This window comes from Trichoderma breve, chromosome 4 (genome assembly GCF_028502605.1).
Source record: "Trichoderma breve strain T069 chromosome 4, whole genome shotgun sequence".
NCBI classification, from domain to species: Eukaryota; Fungi; Ascomycota; class Sordariomycetes; order Hypocreales; family Hypocreaceae; genus Trichoderma; species Trichoderma breve.
The window spans coordinates 4,451,246-4,468,002 of NC_079235.1; the positions used below are offsets into that span (position 1 = coordinate 4,451,246).

Genomic DNA, 16,757 nt, shown 5'->3' on the forward strand with positions numbered 1-16,757 from the left:
CGACGAGCTACATTTCCACATTGTGTAGAGGTGGACTATGTTTTGTTTTGCATATGTACCATATTCTCCATGTATAGGCGAAGGGGGATATATAACTGTATACACTGGGCTCATGGAGCAAAACCATCATTCAGTTTAATAAGTCCTAGTTGTTGCATTGCGACAAGGCCAGACTCTTCTCCCGTCTCTTCCAAAATTTTGCCATTCTCCAGCTTATAGATTGTTGTGCCGGAAAATCTCATTTCTTTACCGGTATTAGGCTCGGGCAGACTTCCAACAGGAAGATCGTAAAATGCCGGTCCGGTATGCCTACCACCACCAAACCAGCGCGCAACCACGTAGTTTTCCTCAGCAATCAAGGGGAAAGGAGACAGTAGTCTAAACGAAATATCGGGAAATGCCTAATTGAGCCATGTACTGTTAGCATGTCAGGTCGCCCGAGACAGGTGGTTGTGTGTAGACGAACTTGCTTAAACTTGGCTAAGCACTCTTTAGTAGCAGCTTTGCCCACCATTCGCCCATGCATGGGATAGAAAACCGTTACATTGTCGGCGCAAAGTTCGTCGACGATGTCTGGATTCCCATTGGTCCAAAACTCCTGGAAATACCGCGTAATAACCTGCCGGTTCAGCTCTGGTACGGAGAGACCATTCATCTTGCCCTGCTATTGTTGTAGCGAATTGTTCACTTTACTCCAGATACTTTTTGAAGTATACCCAGCCGGAGGAGAGGTTGGAATGAAAAAGTTTAATCCAGGGCGTTCGCTTAGGACTTAGAAGGTCGACGTAAGGGTTAACCTGATGTTGGGATTAAGCCGATACGAATGCAGGAGCTGATACCAAGGCTAAGCGAGTGTATCATGTGAAAATGGATCAGAGACTGAGTGGGGGTAATAGTTGTGACTGTCACCGGTTATCGAGGTACGCAATAAAAGACATAAAAGACAAATAATTGTATCAATGGTTGACAACCACAACCAGCGAAACATTACAGCGGGCCTTGTGTGCCGGTCTTATGAAGTAATATTGACGCTATGCGCCTAGAATAAAATACTAGCTTGATAGGCTGTCAGACTATGGACGTTGAGCGGGAAAATGAGGGGCGCTGGTTGAGTGTAACGGCCTCTTGACAGTGTGTATTTGTTTTCGACACTTGCACAACTCACGAGATGGAATTCTTTTCATAGCTATCATGTTCTTGGTGTTGCTTCGTAATTGCACATTAATAATTTTCTAGTAACTCAGAGGCGTTATGATTACTATTCCATTTGCTTAGATGCTTCACTCCATGGCCCTGAGCGGACCCGCTGCATATTCTCCGTGTGGCCGCGACGCTTGAACATTAGGATGCTTGTAGTTAATCAGCTGTTGTTTGCATCATCAATGTGGAATTATTGAGGGATAGCTACTTGAATAATGAGTCGGAGCTGATAAAGATAGCTTGGTTATTGTTCCGCACAAGTTATATCAAGGAGCATATTGCTTTCCATCTTTTTTCCTCTTTGTTGGCAGGGATATACTGGCCTATCTAGTTGTGGTTCTTTCCGTTGGCATCAATCTTCCGCTTTGAGTTAGCTTAACGTTCTCGCCTTCGGCAGCTTAGCTCGTTTGTGTCCGTCGCTTAGCTCTGTCGCGTCGTTTGTAAGAGTCTGAGAGTCTCGGAGTCAAGCGCCAGTCCAGGACAGGCATTACATCAATACCCAGAACAAGCAATACAGCCCGCTCGTAGAAGGCGTCAACTTTACACTGTCTTTTTCATGGCCGTCTAACTCTATATCTCATCAATGACTAGGAACAAGTTGTATGTCAACTCCACATTCTACGCCAATTATACCCAGAGATATTATTGGTATGCAACTTTCACATGGCTCTGGCTTTTTTTTCATTCCCAACATTGAGACAATATGCCGAAGTGGTGATGAGTCTTGGTCACTGCCTTCAATATCTTCACATCTCATTACTGGGATACATAGTAGCAGTGGTGAATCTCTCGGTCGAGCATTATCCATCTTTTTTGTCGTTTTTAGTATACCATCACTGAAGACCTTGTGAGGTGATGGACATCTCACTTATCACATACAGATAATGGTGCATCTTCTCTCAAAGTCAACTATACAGCTCCAATATATTGGTCTTTTTGGTAATCTGACTAGGCCAAGCTCGAATGCCATAAAATTATTAATGAAAAGAATATGCCTCCCAGAACGCTTTCCCAGGTGTGTGAAACACTTTGTTTGACCATATAAAATTACCAAGGAAGATTTCTGTTTCTTTCCAATTGGGAAAGATAGCATCGTATCCAGATTGGTGAAGTAACAATATATACTCAGACCTGGTCACTCCGAGTTGGGCAAAGGTTCCGCCAACTATGGTGCACCACAGCAATGCATCCTTATGACCCTCCCACAAAACATCTCTTCTCACCTGCCGCAGGACACGTAAGAGCTTTGCTGATATATGGGATGGTATGAAGTGGCCAGCCCAAATGTCCGTAAACAGCATATAAGCACATAGATATAATGTGAGTATGCAGCACATCACTACTTCATTACCCTCACCTGTCGCTAGAAAGTGCGAGTAAAGACGAGACTCCACCCATGCTTGATAATTATCCATATGGAGAATGGAAGTTGAATCATCAAGATCCATGTCTGACGACTCTCTGAAATGCTGTAAAGCATAAACGTCTTCAATGACTGTCAACAAGTCATCTCCGAAAGCATGCTTTAATGGCTCGAATCCGGGTGGTATGGTATATATGGAGGAGAGAAATGGATTGCGACCCCAGTAAAGTTCTGGGAAAGTTTCATGGTTGAATCTGCGGTCGGAGCCTATGATCCAGGCCGCATTCAAGTCTTGCCAGAAGATTGCACTGTTGGGATTAGAACACGTGTCCGACAATGGGTGGATGAATTCTAGCTCAAGTATTTACCGCTTAATGCCGTCATGAAGGTGTATTAGCTTCGAGTCGCAGAAACTTAACAGTTGCATAATACCGGTCAGGTGCATCTCTACTCGTGGTTTGTTCCCGAGCCGCCACTATGCAGTCTTCTTAGCGATGAAACGTCAAGGGTATATAATACTAACCTCCACTCCTATTAGTAACAATATGGCTCCTATCATTTGAGAAACAGCTTTGGGGTCAAGCGCGGCTCCAATTTTTTGGTTGATGTGTCGAATAGTGGTGTTCTTAAAAGTGACGCATTCCTGCGTGAAATGGTACTCATTTGCAGCGAATGAGAGTGAGAGCATAATGGCATTTGAGAGAGCTGCATCGCTGAAGCCGTCGTGAAATAGCCGATGGAACTTTTGGTGTGCTGTCTTTTCCGCAAAGTTGCACACTGGTTCCAAGGCTTGGGATGCGGTTTCTGAAATCTGTTAGTATTGAGCGTTACCGGATAAATCACGAACTTTACTGTTTGTTATAAGATATTGAAGTCGCGTAGAATTGCCTATTGAAAGTGACCGAAAAGGATCGAGTTGTTGAATATCGCCCGGCGCCTTGTAATCGTGACTATGCCTCTTCGTGGGGGTGTTCTGGAGTCTATCGGTTTTAAAATGACGAAAATTTCCGGTTGACTCAGTGACTTTCTTTTTGCGTCTTTCCAAGGCTTTTTTGGCACCATGACTTCGAATGACTCTCTGTATCGATTTCAACTTGATTGTGTTAGGATCTTGGAAAGTGATAAAACGGAACTTGTCCCCAGTTTCCGTCCCAGCATTTTCCCTTTGTGGAACATTCTGTGTTGTTGGCTCAGTGGTGGGCCAGCTTTCATCACCCATCTTCTAATTGACAAAAGCTGAACTGGATTATCCGTGCTTGGATCGAGATCGACTTATACAACGAGCAATCTCAGAAGAACAACCGAGGATTTTTGAGTTGAGGGCAGGTTTGTGAGCTGAATCTGGTATCGGCTTAACCTACCAGGTTTAGACGGCAAATCAGCGTTCAAGTAGCATGCAAATGATAGAAATCACTATTCGAGGATGACTGCAACACGAAGACAACGACAAACAAATTAAAATAAGGCATCCGTATAGCCAGTTTCAGCGCTTTGCTAAGCCGTAGCGACAGCCGCTTCTTGGTGATTCCACGCCATGCAAAAGCGGCTAAACCTCTATAGGCAATTTGACTACTGTCTCAATATACGAGTTCAGCATAGTTTGTTTTGCCGATAGAATCGAGCATTTTAGGCCGAATCATGCCAATCTCCATTTGCTCCTCGTATTTGTATTTGTCGCCCTGATTCAGATCCCAATAACCTTTCAGCCTTACCAGTTGCCATTTAATTCTCCTAGATCACGGAGTAATTTACCGAAAGTACATGCCCATCAGCTTACTGAAACAATTTAGCATGGGACGGTATAGATTGTCTCCAATAGATGAACTGCCGAAGGACATCCCACCATAATTGCTTGACTTATGTTCCCGTGATAATTCGATAGCTTCATGAAGAAGAAGTTTTGGCTTCCCATTCGTCTAGATACAGTTTCGGAATCGGAATTAGACTGCACTATACGGAACTGAATGCTTCCCCCCGCGCAAGTAACGTTCTATTGGAGTGATATTAATCATTAATCACACGACTAGAAGACTCACTACATCCTTTCTCTATATAATTCCACGTTCCCTACTTCCCCAGCCCATTCATCATTGCTTTGGCGCGCCAATACTATCAGCCCATTCTTCGACGGTCATGACGCGCTCAACGAGCAGAGACCAGATCAAATTGACAGCTGCATCCTTTTGTTCAATTGTGAAACCAGCCGTCGCATTGGAACTTGGGGTCAAGTTAGCGCAGATAACCTTCATACATTAAGCGCTTACTCACAGCAGAGTCACATCATATCCCAGCTCTTTGCCATACCGCGCTGTGCATTCCAGGCACTGGTTACTGGTCATACCCGCGCAGACTAATTTAGTGATGTCGCGTTGATGCAGTAAGTAGTCCAGGTCGGTGTTCTGAAATGAACTGTGAAGACCTATGTGTCAGTTGATTGCTATTTCACGAGCGTTAGCAAAGACAGCTCTACTCACCTAGCGTTCCAGTGCTTTGATACGACAACATCGCCGTTCGCAAGATCAGGCTCCATTCCTTCATAAATCTGCGCTCCCCAGCTACCTTCCTCAATCACACGGCCTTCTTTCATCCCTATGTGATACGACGTCATACGGTTCCATCCATCATAATTGCCCGGTTTATACTGCTGGTGCAAGCAATAGTAGATGGGAATATGCGCGGCTCTTGCAGCTTGGATCAGTCGCCGCATATGCTTTACTGTTTCCGTAGCCTCCAAGCTCTCTTTCACGTTACCGTACCATTTACCCTCAGGGTGAATGAAGTCGTTGTAAGGATCAATGAGAAGGACTGCGGTTCCGCTTGTAGATGTCATTTTGCTAATTGTCCTATGTAGAAATGGTATTATAGAGAAAATAAGGGAGAGTTCTGGCTGGGATAAATGAAGTGATTTCTATTCTGGTCTGATTCATTCATTCAAGGCATCTACAGATGGGGGTGCTTATATACTTTTCGACGGGTGCTATATGATGCCAAAAATGGAAGCAACTGCATTTCTATAATCTGCATAAGCCATATTCGTTTCAGGTAGTCAAAATTGCTTAGTTTGTATTCCAAAGAGTCCGCGACCGAGTTGACTAAACTTTAGCATTTTTTCAATAGTCTATCAGATTAATCATGAACAGTAAACCGGATGGTATCTATTACCTGTTTTGGAATGAGTTGTGACTTGACTTTCCGTCAAGTTCAATCCTGGCGGCTTCCTTCAGATCCGAATGCACTTGAGCACGGCCAATACATGTTTAGGGACTCTGCATGATTATTAATAAAAAGTTAAATAACCAATGTTCTTTTCCTTTAACTATTTACTAAAACTTTTTTGGTGCATTTGCTTGCCTTTAGGAGCAGACAGAGATTTGTTTCAAACTACTTGTTTTGCTTCGCGTAGCCAATAGGGTAACTGAACTTATTAACGATCAATTTTCCGCCTCCATGTGTCAGCTATAGAAGTGTGTCTATGTGAAAGATACTACATCATAACCCCAACAGTCTGAAATCTCGTTACATCGGTAATTGTCATCAGATTTACTACCGGTCTTGAAACATAAGGCCAATCAACAGAGATTAACAGGGAAATCCGCAATAGTTGATAGAATTGTTATGGGCAAAAGGATGACACTATCAAGAGTCTTGTATATAATAGGAGAGTGATAAAGTTAAGGAAACGATACAACAGCTATCTAGCTACTGTTTCGCGGCTAATTATATAGTAATGGTTATATTGGTCTCTTACGTCGTTCAAGAAAGGAGAATGGGCCTCTTCTCGACATAATTCCATTCAAAGCCACAAAACGAAGCTTAAAATTGACGCTTCTCTTCGTTTACCTAGCTTCTAGGTTTCTGAAACCCACTATGAAATGAACCGTAAACTCAACTAACATAGAGATAAGCGGCGACTCCAAGATGAAGAATATGTCGCATTTTTTCATCTGGAAGAGAGGAGAAAACTTGTCACACTGTGGATCAAGAATAAGCGACCCAGACAGCACAACGTTCTAGAGTCAAATACAAAGAATATGCCGATGTAGGAAGATTCAATTTCCCGTTGCAGACAAGCTGACATGACGCAAATAACAGGGTGCGATTTACAGGCTCCGTAGCGGGCCTTGGGCGAAGCTAACGGAGAATTTCTAGTGGCATGCATGTGCGGACCAGAGGCGGGCAGGGCTGTCCTCGTATCTACATGTAGTGAGATTCTCCACGCAAGCCTTTATCAACATTGCGGATCTCATCACCAAATCATGGCAGCCAGCTATTACTTCGTCGCGCGTTTGTCCGGGCGTTATGGAAACGATAGTTATAAATTTGTAATATACGCTACTGAGTCGTAATCAGCGGTTTCTTGATAATCCCAACAACTACTGGTAGACCTAACCTGAATTGCTTAGACATTCCAGATGCAACTGTATAGGTAATTACAAACATTGATTGCTTACAATGATATTATGTAAATGGAATAGAATCGGAGAGTATCATTCAAACGTCTTCAGCAATGTAGAGTATGGCAAGTTCTGTGATCTTCGTAGGTATATAAGCTGTTTTGTGTCTGGATATTGGTTCCCATCACCAAACATATGGTCTCACAAGCAACACATACCCGTATTTTCCAACGCTGTTATATCCAAATAATTCAAATATTTTACACCATGCTCATTAACAACACTGCTTCTCTGGCAGTTGCCTTGTTTACTGGTGTGGCAACTGCTGCTTCAGTTCCGGCCTGGGAGGATTGGGCACATGGCCGAGTCCAACTCAAGAATGTCAGCATGCATTTCCGTTATGCTGGTAGTGGTCCTCCATTGCTTCTCGTACACGGTAATCCTCAACATAGTGTAAGTTTTAGCATATCCAAATCTCCTTTCTCAATCGCTAATAGTTTGTTTTCAAGATCACCTGGCGTCTTTTAGGTCCTGCCATGGCAGAACACTATACCGTCATCGCCCCTGACAATCGTGGGATGGGAGACAGCAGTCTTGCTCCAAATGCTGATTACACTGCAGCTTCTATGGCTTCAGATCTTGAAGAATTGCTGTCCTTCCTCAACATCAATAAGACATTTGTCTTCTCATACGACAAGGGAGTTGGCGCAGCTGTAGCATTGGCCGCGAAGAAGCCTTCTCTGGTTCAAGCGTTAGCTGTCTCAGAGTATGCACTGCCGGGCTTCGGTTATGAGAGCCTATGGACTCCTCAGTATGACTGGGATGCGTATGGTAACTGGGAATTGGCGTGGTGGAGTGTGCCTGAGGCTGCTGAACGCTTTATTCAAGGGCGTGTGCGTGAGGTTATTGGATGGTTCTTCTATCATACCTCATACTCAGGCGCATCCTCAATCCCGTTGTCCGCTGTGGACGAGGTCGTTGATAGTATCAACAAACCAGGCTTCCTCAGGAGCATGCTAGGCCCCTTTGCTGCCTCTACTATGGGAGCTGATGCTGCATTCTTTAATTCTACCATACGTCAGCATCCTTTGCCAATGCCGTTCCTAGGATTGGGTGGTGAGGCAGGCACTGCAGCGATATTGCATGAGCTGTGGCCACCAGTCGGAACCAACGTCGAGGTGGACATTGTGCCCAAGGCTGGACACTTCCCAGCTGATGAAAATCCAGGTTGGGTTGCGCAACGCATCAACAAGTTTTACAATCCACACAAAAAGGGAGTCTCAACAGTTGACCTGTCATGGCTGACAGACAAGGTCACGTTAGTATAAGCGCTGCTTCAGCTCTCAGACATTAATATCCACTAGGAGGCTCAATTTCTGAATTGACGGAAATTTCTACATATTGGAATAGACATTTGCTCACTTGAATGGAGAGTCTATTAGCTGGGCTGAAACCTCGAACGAGTCTTGGATACATATATCCATCGCTGGGATCAGTACCTATATTTAGTCTTCTAATGGCTTTCCTTAAGATGCTTCATTTATAGATTTACAAGTGACTTCATAGTCACAAATATTAATATATATATAAGTGTTCATAAGTCCAATCCTCTCTAAAATTGTTTCCCCCTTTCTCAGTCAGAGTAGCATCAACGAATTACTCCTCTTATAGTTGAATTTTAATGAAGCCATTGAAGAAAAGGACACTTCAGTTGAGAGTTCAACAAGAGTGTAAAAGAAGGTTAAGGGTATGTGAAGTCCTAAAATACTATTATTCCTTTATGTGACACAAACGCTATTACAAGTGCCTTAATGTTGAGCGGTCTCCTTTTACAAGTGCCAACAGAAGCCCCTTGTTCCGTACAAGATCTTATTCTGTATCTAATTCTAGATAGAGAACTAAGCAATCCAACTGAATGCTTGGGCAATGGTCTAAATCAGCTCAGTTACTTGCGATTGTTGTTGCTGTAAGAGACTTGAAATAGGCAATTACTCTCATCCGTCTATACGACCTCTCCATTCATCGACTCGGGTTATCCAGTCACGAACAAGAGCCTCGAAAACACCAGTCTCGTCGATCGGAAGGCCATGTGTACCACGATCCAGAACAGCGAACGTTGATCGTGGGTAAAGTTCCAGTAACCGAAGGCTGTCTCGATAACCCACAACGGTGTCTTGTCGACCGCATACAACAAGTGTGGGAGCAAAGAACTTGGCACCTTCATTGTCCAACGAAAAGGATAACTTATATCGATTTGGATCTGTTCGGATTGGATCCAACACTTTATGGTCCGATGCCTGTTCTGCTGGAACCCAGACATTCTCAAATTTTGCCTTTAAACTTGCAACGTAGGCAGGCGTTTGGATGAGAACGTCTCCAAGAAGTGATTTATCTTCGGCTGACATGGTCGCCATGAGTTGCTCATTTGCAACCAAGGGTGTGAAAGCATCGAGATCGCGCTTGCTGTCATCTGGCTCAATAAGTGGTACGCGTAGCAGCAACCCATCGACTTGCTCAGTATATTTGTGAGCTATCGCACGTGCGAGGTAGCCGCCGCATGATGAGCCGATCACTAAAAATCTCGACTTTCCAAGTCGAGAGTCAATGAATTGCACTAGACGAAGGTAAACTTCGTCTTGATCTTTGACATTATTTGCAGGTGTTTTGCCCATTCCTGGGAGGTCCACGTATATCCGGCGAAGTCCTGGCATTTTGCTGAAAATTGGCTCAAAGTCTAGCTCCTCCACATTTCCCTGCATCTGCCATCCATGAATGATCAAAACAGGAAGTCCTTCGCCGACTTCATTTGCATATAGAATAGAATCCATTATGCTGCTAACTGGTGATTTTGTGAATATACGAAAAGCAATAATTAGATAGAGGAGTTTAGTTGGGGGAGGGGTCGCGGAGTATATGTAGTTTGTTTTAGCACAATCACGGCATTGAAGGATTGAAGTTGGGCCATACTAAAGTAACGTTATAGAATCCACCCCATAAACGAACCAATAATACGGATGACCGATTTGGAATCTCATCTTTTACCAGAGTAAAACAGCCGGAATGATCACGTGCGATTTCTTCGAGCCTAAGCCGATAAATAGCGTTTGGTACCAACTTATAGACTGTGCTATTCTTCTGCATTTGGAGGCACATAGAATAACAATGGTGCATACCTAGACAACAAAGATATCAGCTTTCGCTGATTTTACATATATAGAGAGAATGAGAGAACATGTCGGATATTCAAGAGCATATTTGAGCAGATAGAAATTGAAAGACTAGAATTCTCAGCTGTTGCCTTAATGTCGCCGCCGCTTTGTCTTCGCGCTCCAAATCTCCGGTGATTCACAACTACAGGTGTAACTCCCGCCTGTCCGGCACATGGTGCCAACCCTGTTCAAAGCCGACATATCTAGGCCACCGAGCAATCACAAGTTGCACCTCGGGCTCTGTGATTCGAGGGTAAAGGGACACCTTGCGAACCTCATGAACCTCGTGATCAGCAGACTTGTCGAAATTCTCCACACTGTCAATGACTACAATTCCAAGGTTATCTCCAAGTTCACTCTGAGCCATCAATTAATGACAAGATGGACTTACTCATATGGGCAATGGTCAAGAAGTCTTCTTGATCAGTGAGCTTGAAGCTCAAGTTCTTATCACACTGCTTCGTCATCTGCGCAACGGTTGCAATTCCGCGCACAAATTTGGACGTATGGCCATCATCTTCATACTCACAGGCCCGTTGGAACACACCGTCCCATCCAGATGGATGAAGTGGCTTGTAAGTCTTGAGCTCCTCTGGACGAGGTTCTGGGGCACCGCATTCAGCATAGAGTAACAGATTGGCTCGGCCAAGCCACTCGACGAGGCGAGCTTTTGACTCGGGCTTGATCCAGTCGGTCTTCAAATAAATTGGAAGGAATGTAGCAGTGGTTACAGTGTGCATCAGCATGAAGTCGAAACGAATCTGCTTATTTGACCTCTGAGCCATAGTTGTGTAGTACACTTCATGATGATCAGTGCCTGTCAAAAAGAAACGGAACAAGGGGGAAGGATCGTACCGCATGCGTTGAACAGCTCAGCAGCCTTGGCTTCTACCTCGTCGACCGAAACCTTCCACTGGCTGATGACCCTGAACAATTCGTCACCGGCTTCCCCAATCAAACCGTCATTGATCTTGTCGATATAGTCATAATGCATTGCACTGCGGATCCTCGCGTTTGTACGTATTTGCTCGAATATCTCCACCTGTGAGGCACTTGCAGTAGAGGGTGCAACTTTTTCAGTTGGAACAAGAAAATCATGGAGCTCAGGGAGATGGACGGCGGTTGAGGCTAGTGCCTCAGCGACCAAGAACGGCTGCATGTATTCGAGGGCATAGCCAAGGTGGATGATGCAGTGCAGATAGCCTAAGGGTCACGTCAGTCTCCCTCGAGGTAGTATTGCACGATCCTACACAAGATTTACCCCCAAAAAATCTGTCGAACATGTCGGCAGCTCCCTCATCATCGCCAAAGATGTATGTGTTGACCGTCGCTGGAATTCCATGGGTCTCAATTTCCTTACGGAAAAAGAGGAAGTAGTCATTGAAGTATTTGGAATCTCCGAGGCACTTCTTGAACTCTACCGGGTCAGCTAATTGCTGTGCGTGCCCTGAATCAGCGTAGTGCGAAGGCAGCTGATAGACAGCGTTCAAGTCGAAAGCTTTTTCCATCTGCAGCGGAGTAGCCCCAAGAGCGTAGATGCACAGGAGGTGATGAAGAATATGGTCTAGAACTAAATCAGCTTGCCTTGACTGGTAGTTGGAGGTAGTAGCCATCATGCAACCGATCTGATGAGTTTAAGGACATTAAAGCGTACTATGAAGACCAAACTGGTGGTAGCTCAGGTGATACTTGTCATGATTCGAGGTCAGAAGCTGTGCAAGTTTGTCTGCGCTCTCCTGGGTTAGATTGGAAACGTGGAAGGGACCATTGTCATGTAGCTTGGTGGGAATAACGAGTTGCCGTGTGCTTGCCATCTTGACAGACGAAAAATGTTGCTGTTGAGTTGTTGCTGAGGCGGACATGTCAATCAGCATTGACAATCAACAATGGCATATATACACGACTTGAAGCCATTCCCGGAGAGCGAGCAACTGGGGAAATGCCCCTTTCTGTCATAGCTTGCATATTACCCCAGATGTAAGGCCCAATTTTGGATGCAAGGGTAGTCAATGTACCAACAACACTCCCTTCCCCAGCCTACCCCATAAACCATGCCACGTTCGGTTGGTTTTGGGGTAGATGTATGGGGTAAGGTTCTCGCTGTCGACCTCAAATGGCCTGAGTGTGCTGTCCAGTCGTGGACATAATACTAGGCTGTTGGCAATCTCGACAGACTACTACTAGAAATTCTAGCATTGAGTTATGATGTCACGACTCAATCAAAGGATATATACCTGTGCGTAAAGTATAGGTGATTGTAATTGATAATAAATAAGGATGACGAGCTAAGAAAGAGTATTATATTATAGATGTAATATTCATAATTAAAACGGTCAGTAAGATTCTAATAGCTGCTTTAAAAACGGGTTTGCTCAATGTAAGCCTTTTATTCCTTTTGCTAGAATATTCCATCTTATACGCTCACTGTGAGTTATTGTTACGCGAAGAAATATGGTAGCCGAGACATAAATTGGTAAACCGGATTATCAGAACCAGTTACTAAGTTAAAAGCTTGTCATTGCACTGTATATCGCAATTGGACTACATGTATCTGCTCGTTCTTAAGCCTCTAGAGTGTCTGTGAGAGTCGCGCCTTTTGATTGAAGTATCACTCTTCGGAAGTCTCAGCGACCCATTCGAACAGCTTCTTAGTAAGAAAGGTATCAAGGTAGAACCGAGCATGGGCGATTTTCCCTTCTCTGATTTCGAAAAGATAGTGATAGGTGTTGTTGTAGTGATGACCATTGACGTGCATATCCGAAGTACACTCAAGGGCAAGGCGGTCCTCTTGAGCAGTGATGCCTCGCAACTGGAGGTTGATGGCTCGGTTTTGAAGTGATGCGCTGAGGAACTCTCCAAACTGTTCCTTGGTACGTGTTCCGCCAAGTTCGGGGAAAATGTCAGAGCGAGCCATATTGGTGAATGTCGCGTCATCATGGAAGAGCTCCAGCAGAGGCTTCACGTCTCCGCCCTTGGGGATGTTCCATCTTTTGCACACCTCGTAGGCGAGCGTCCTATTGTGCTCGACACCGGTTCTCTTCGAGTTGGTTCCCCAGACCATGATGGTGAAGCTAGGGTGAAGAAGCTGGAACTGTTATTGAATGCAAAAATTGAACGATGGAAAAATACCAGCAGGTGGCGGTTTACTAGCTCAATGGGATGGTTCTTTCCAACTCGTGTATTTATATCCCTTTATTCTGGTATTTATCCTTGCTAATGCTGACCCGTCCGGATCGGAGACAAGCTGCCAAGGGATGTCATGCACACGCAAGCCTCTCCACCGGAGTTTGAGCGTGGCTGTATATCGCGATACCCAGACTGGCTGTCAAGTACCAGAGTTTGCCAAGATGTCCGTTGTCAATCAACCCCAACGTTACCCCAGCGTTACCCCAACGCTTCAGACGGACGGACGAAACCCGAATCATAGCTGTGATTGCATGTGAATAGGATCCATCTGCCAATACTAAGGAACACGACTCATCTTGGATGCCTAATGGCATGAATGATATGCGTACTCATTTTGAATGCCTATTGGTATGAATGATATACGTATATAAGATGATGAACTGCCATCTTGCCAAGCTACTCGGTCTGAACCGATACATCATCTATACATACGAATATCATATTCTCTCGCAATGGCCTCGAACCCTCCAGGAAGATGCTGCGTTACCGGCGCAAGACATGAAGGCTTACCCCGCGGTGAGATTAAGAAATTCAATGACAGTGCGACAATGTCTTTTTTCTTCGAGTCAAGTTTGTACCACTGACCTATCTTAGTCGAGGTCTACATAACGTATCCTAAGGACAAGAGTACCGAGAACGCCATATTGTTCCTGACAGACGTCATGGGCCACCGGTTTATCAACGCCCAGCTGATTGCTGATGAATTTGCGGAAAATGGATACTTTGTCTATATGCCAGACCTTTTTCATGGTGACCCCGTTTCGTTAAACCCACCGGAGGACTTTGATATCATGGGCTGGCTTAACGGTCCGCCAGGCCACCTTCCTGACCGCGTCGACCCCGTTGTGCAGGCATCCATCAATGAAATGCGCAAGACACTGGGCTGCAAGAAGATTGGGGGAGTCGGCTATTGTTTCGGCGCCAAGTATGTGGCCCGCAATCTTGGCTATTTGAGTGGCTCTGGGGACGGTCTCGACGCTGGCTATGTCGCTCATCCCTCGTTTGTCGAACGCGATGAGCTCCAGGCAATCAAGAAACCTCTGGCAATCTCCGCCGCAGAAAGAGATAGTATTTTCCCTACCTCAAAGCGCCATGAGAGTGAGGAGATTTTGATCGGAACAAAGATTCCTTATCAGATCAATCTGTTCAGCGGCGTTGAGCATGGATTTGCAGTCCGTCTCAGCGAGGAAACACCGGTAGGAAACTTTGCTAAGGAGCAGGCTTTTGTTCAAGCTATCACTTGGTTCAATATGCATCTTAGAGAGACTGAATAGTCATAAATACAAATTGATACTTTAGCTTGAGAAATAATGACAGCTTATCGAGTATCTATTCCGATGTATCTGGCACTTATTTGCATTGGATCTGTGATTTTGGTTTAGTCAAACGCTTATTCTGGCTCTTGTATGTAAATTTTGCTTCGAAATAGTTTATTACACACTAGTTTTCTATAATATTGATTAAAGCCGACCCTTTGATTGTTTTTATGACTTTTAAGTTGGAATTTATAGTACTATTAAAATAAGTTTTATAGATACCCAAGTTATCCTCCACAAAGTCTGGACCCCATGTAAAAGGCCCAGCCTCAAAGGTTACTCGGCTTGAATCTGTAATATTCAAAGTGTTGCAGATCTCGGTTCGGAGATCAGTGAATGTTGCATCATTCTGTATTGATATAGGCTGGACAAAGTAAAGCACCTCCCACCCCTCTCGATTTACCTGCAGCCGATCCTCATCGGATGGCAGACGCCGTCTCCACTGTACCTTGTTTCCAGCCTCCGTGATATTGATTGGGAAGCATCTAATGTCGAATTTATCGCGCTCTGCAACAAATGCGGTACGGGGAAAACAAAAGCCGAACTCTGCTCTGACCAAAGGCAAAATGTGCAACTTAATCTTGGCTCCATCGAAAAGACATGCTTCCCCGGGATTGTCACATTTGTTGATGGTCTGGAACCATACTGAATTATTATCATGTACTAGTATTGGCAAAGTCTGCTGCAGTTGCTGATATAGGAGGTCTCTGTTTTCACACCAGTGTGTTGCTTCAATGGCAAAGCGATCATCTTGGCCATGAATCTCACAATTGGCAAGTGTATGTGGATGTACTGAAAGCCTCTGTTTGATAGACAAGCCTACAACCGTTCCCTAGTATCAGCACTAAATTGTGTTCCACTGGTGCTTTGTTCGTACTTGCCATTCATCAACAGGACTTCGATTCCAATTTCCACTGCGACTTCATTACGAGCTGCCATTTTCCGGAGAAAGGGAAGTGAGAAGGGTACTGGTAACATCAATGTCGTCAGAAACACCGGCCAAGAGGTACGAGGACATCGGATGGAGCGGACGGACTTGTGCTTGATGTAACCCCGGGAGTAGATATGATCAACTTCTCCATCTTGGGGTTGAGTGGGGGTGATCCGGCGAATGAGACTCCCAGTACGTAAATGTTACATGTTGCACCGACTTCGGCTTTCTTCAATACCCCAAAATTTGGTTTATTAACCGGCAGACCCCAGACTGTGCCTTCAGCTTGGGGATGTTGTCTTTACCTCAAAGTCAAAGCGGGTCTTGTGTGACACTCGCCTTTTGTTAGCCTGACCCCAATTTCCGGCAAGATCCCCAAGATCCCATCGTATCTCAATAGTCAGATTCGCAACTGCATCCAAACCTACCCCATTCTATCACCTCTCACGATGGGTTCCAATAGTGCCAGGCGTCATCGCTGCTTGGTTTGCCAGCAACACTTCAAGCGTACTGAACACTTGACACGCCATCTACGACGCCGTGAGTCGTTTGAGTTGACGCAGCTACTCTGTGCTAATTTGGACTTGTCTAGATACGCAAGAAAAGCCTTATCAATGCCAGGAATGCTTGCAATGCTTTGCCAGGAAGGAACTTTACCAACGTCACCAGCAAAGGTTCCATGGCGCCAGCCAAGGACATATTCCGCCGCCCCGTGTGATTCCCACACTGAGTTGTCCACCGTTCCAGAATGCACCTCCAGCCTCAGTAAGCGACAATTTGTCCCATGTGCTAGGTCCGGCGGCCCCTGCCAGCAATAGCACCGCTGGGAAAGCTGTCGGCGTTGACGTGCCACGAGATGCGCACCCTTCTGTGCTATTGCAAACCCGCGGCCACCATCAAGCAGAGTCTACGCGAGCTTGGTCTGAGACCCCTAACGAGGATTCTGACACAAACATAGCTGACTTAAGACGCAACTCATTGGATCCGACTTCCTCACAATTTAGTAATTCGCCACAGGATGGCCACGAGTTCTCCAACTCCTACTCTACAGTTCCAAGCACAGTAATCACTACAGAGAACCCTGACCCCGTTCCCTCGACAATATCTCATCCTCCTAATGTGGAACCCTGCCCAATACTACAATCCGCAAGTGCTATT

General features: G+C 45.1%; 7 protein-coding genes across 7 annotated transcripts; 2 read left to right on the forward strand and 5 right to left on the reverse strand.

Annotated features, from left to right (window-relative positions):
- Nucleotides 1-110: 110 nt before the first annotated feature.
- Nucleotides 111-655, reverse strand: T069G_07625 (snoaL-like polyketide cyclase domain-containing protein; the record flags this gene model as incomplete). The annotated part of the gene is made up of 2 exons (XM_056174835.1): nt 111-401; nt 467-655. 2 exons carry the CDS (start codon nt 653-655, stop codon nt 111-113), a joined length of 480 nt encoding a protein of 159 aa, XP_056028414.1.
- A 3,995-nt stretch (nt 656-4,650) lies between these two features.
- Nucleotides 4,651-5,393, reverse strand: T069G_07626 (isochorismatase family domain-containing protein; the record flags this gene model as incomplete). Its single annotated transcript, XM_056174836.1, has 3 exons — nt 4,651-4,780; nt 4,832-4,972; nt 5,038-5,393. The coding sequence occupies 3 exons, from the start codon at nt 5,391-5,393 to the stop codon at nt 4,651-4,653; spliced, it is 627 nt and encodes a 208-aa protein (XP_056028415.1).
- Nucleotides 5,394-7,224: 1,831 nt separating this feature from the next.
- On the forward strand, nt 7,225-8,285 carry T069G_07627 (alpha/beta hydrolase fold domain-containing protein; the record flags this gene model as incomplete). Its single annotated transcript, XM_056174837.1, has 2 exons — nt 7,225-7,410; nt 7,467-8,285. 2 exons carry the CDS (start codon nt 7,225-7,227, stop codon nt 8,283-8,285), a joined length of 1,005 nt encoding a protein of 334 aa, XP_056028416.1.
- Nucleotides 8,286-8,951: 666 nt separating this feature from the next.
- Nucleotides 8,952-9,785, reverse strand: T069G_07628 (alpha/beta hydrolase fold domain-containing protein; the record flags this gene model as incomplete). Its single annotated transcript, XM_056174838.1, has 1 exon — nt 8,952-9,785. One exon carries the CDS (start codon nt 9,783-9,785, stop codon nt 8,952-8,954), a length of 834 nt encoding a protein of 277 aa, XP_056028417.1.
- A 523-nt stretch (nt 9,786-10,308) lies between these two features.
- T069G_07629 (uncharacterized protein) lies at nt 10,309-11,980 on the reverse strand (the record flags this gene model as incomplete). The annotated part of the gene is made up of 5 exons (XM_056174839.1): nt 10,309-10,493; nt 10,558-10,965; nt 11,022-11,369; nt 11,428-11,730; nt 11,821-11,980. The coding sequence occupies 5 exons, from the start codon at nt 11,978-11,980 to the stop codon at nt 10,309-10,311; spliced, it is 1,404 nt and encodes a 467-aa protein (XP_056028418.1).
- A 794-nt stretch (nt 11,981-12,774) lies between these two features.
- T069G_07630 (snoaL-like domain-containing protein) lies at nt 12,775-13,227 on the reverse strand (the record flags this gene model as incomplete). Its single annotated transcript, XM_056174840.1, has 1 exon — nt 12,775-13,227. The coding sequence occupies one exon, from the start codon at nt 13,225-13,227 to the stop codon at nt 12,775-12,777; it is 453 nt and encodes a 150-aa protein (XP_056028419.1).
- Nucleotides 13,228-13,804: 577 nt separating this feature from the next.
- T069G_07631 (dienelactone hydrolase family domain-containing protein) lies at nt 13,805-14,626 on the forward strand (the record flags this gene model as incomplete). The annotated part of the gene is made up of 2 exons (XM_056174841.1): nt 13,805-13,892; nt 13,947-14,626. 2 exons carry the CDS (start codon nt 13,805-13,807, stop codon nt 14,624-14,626), a joined length of 768 nt encoding a protein of 255 aa, XP_056028420.1.
- Between the last annotated feature and the right edge of the window lie 2,131 nt (nt 14,627-16,757).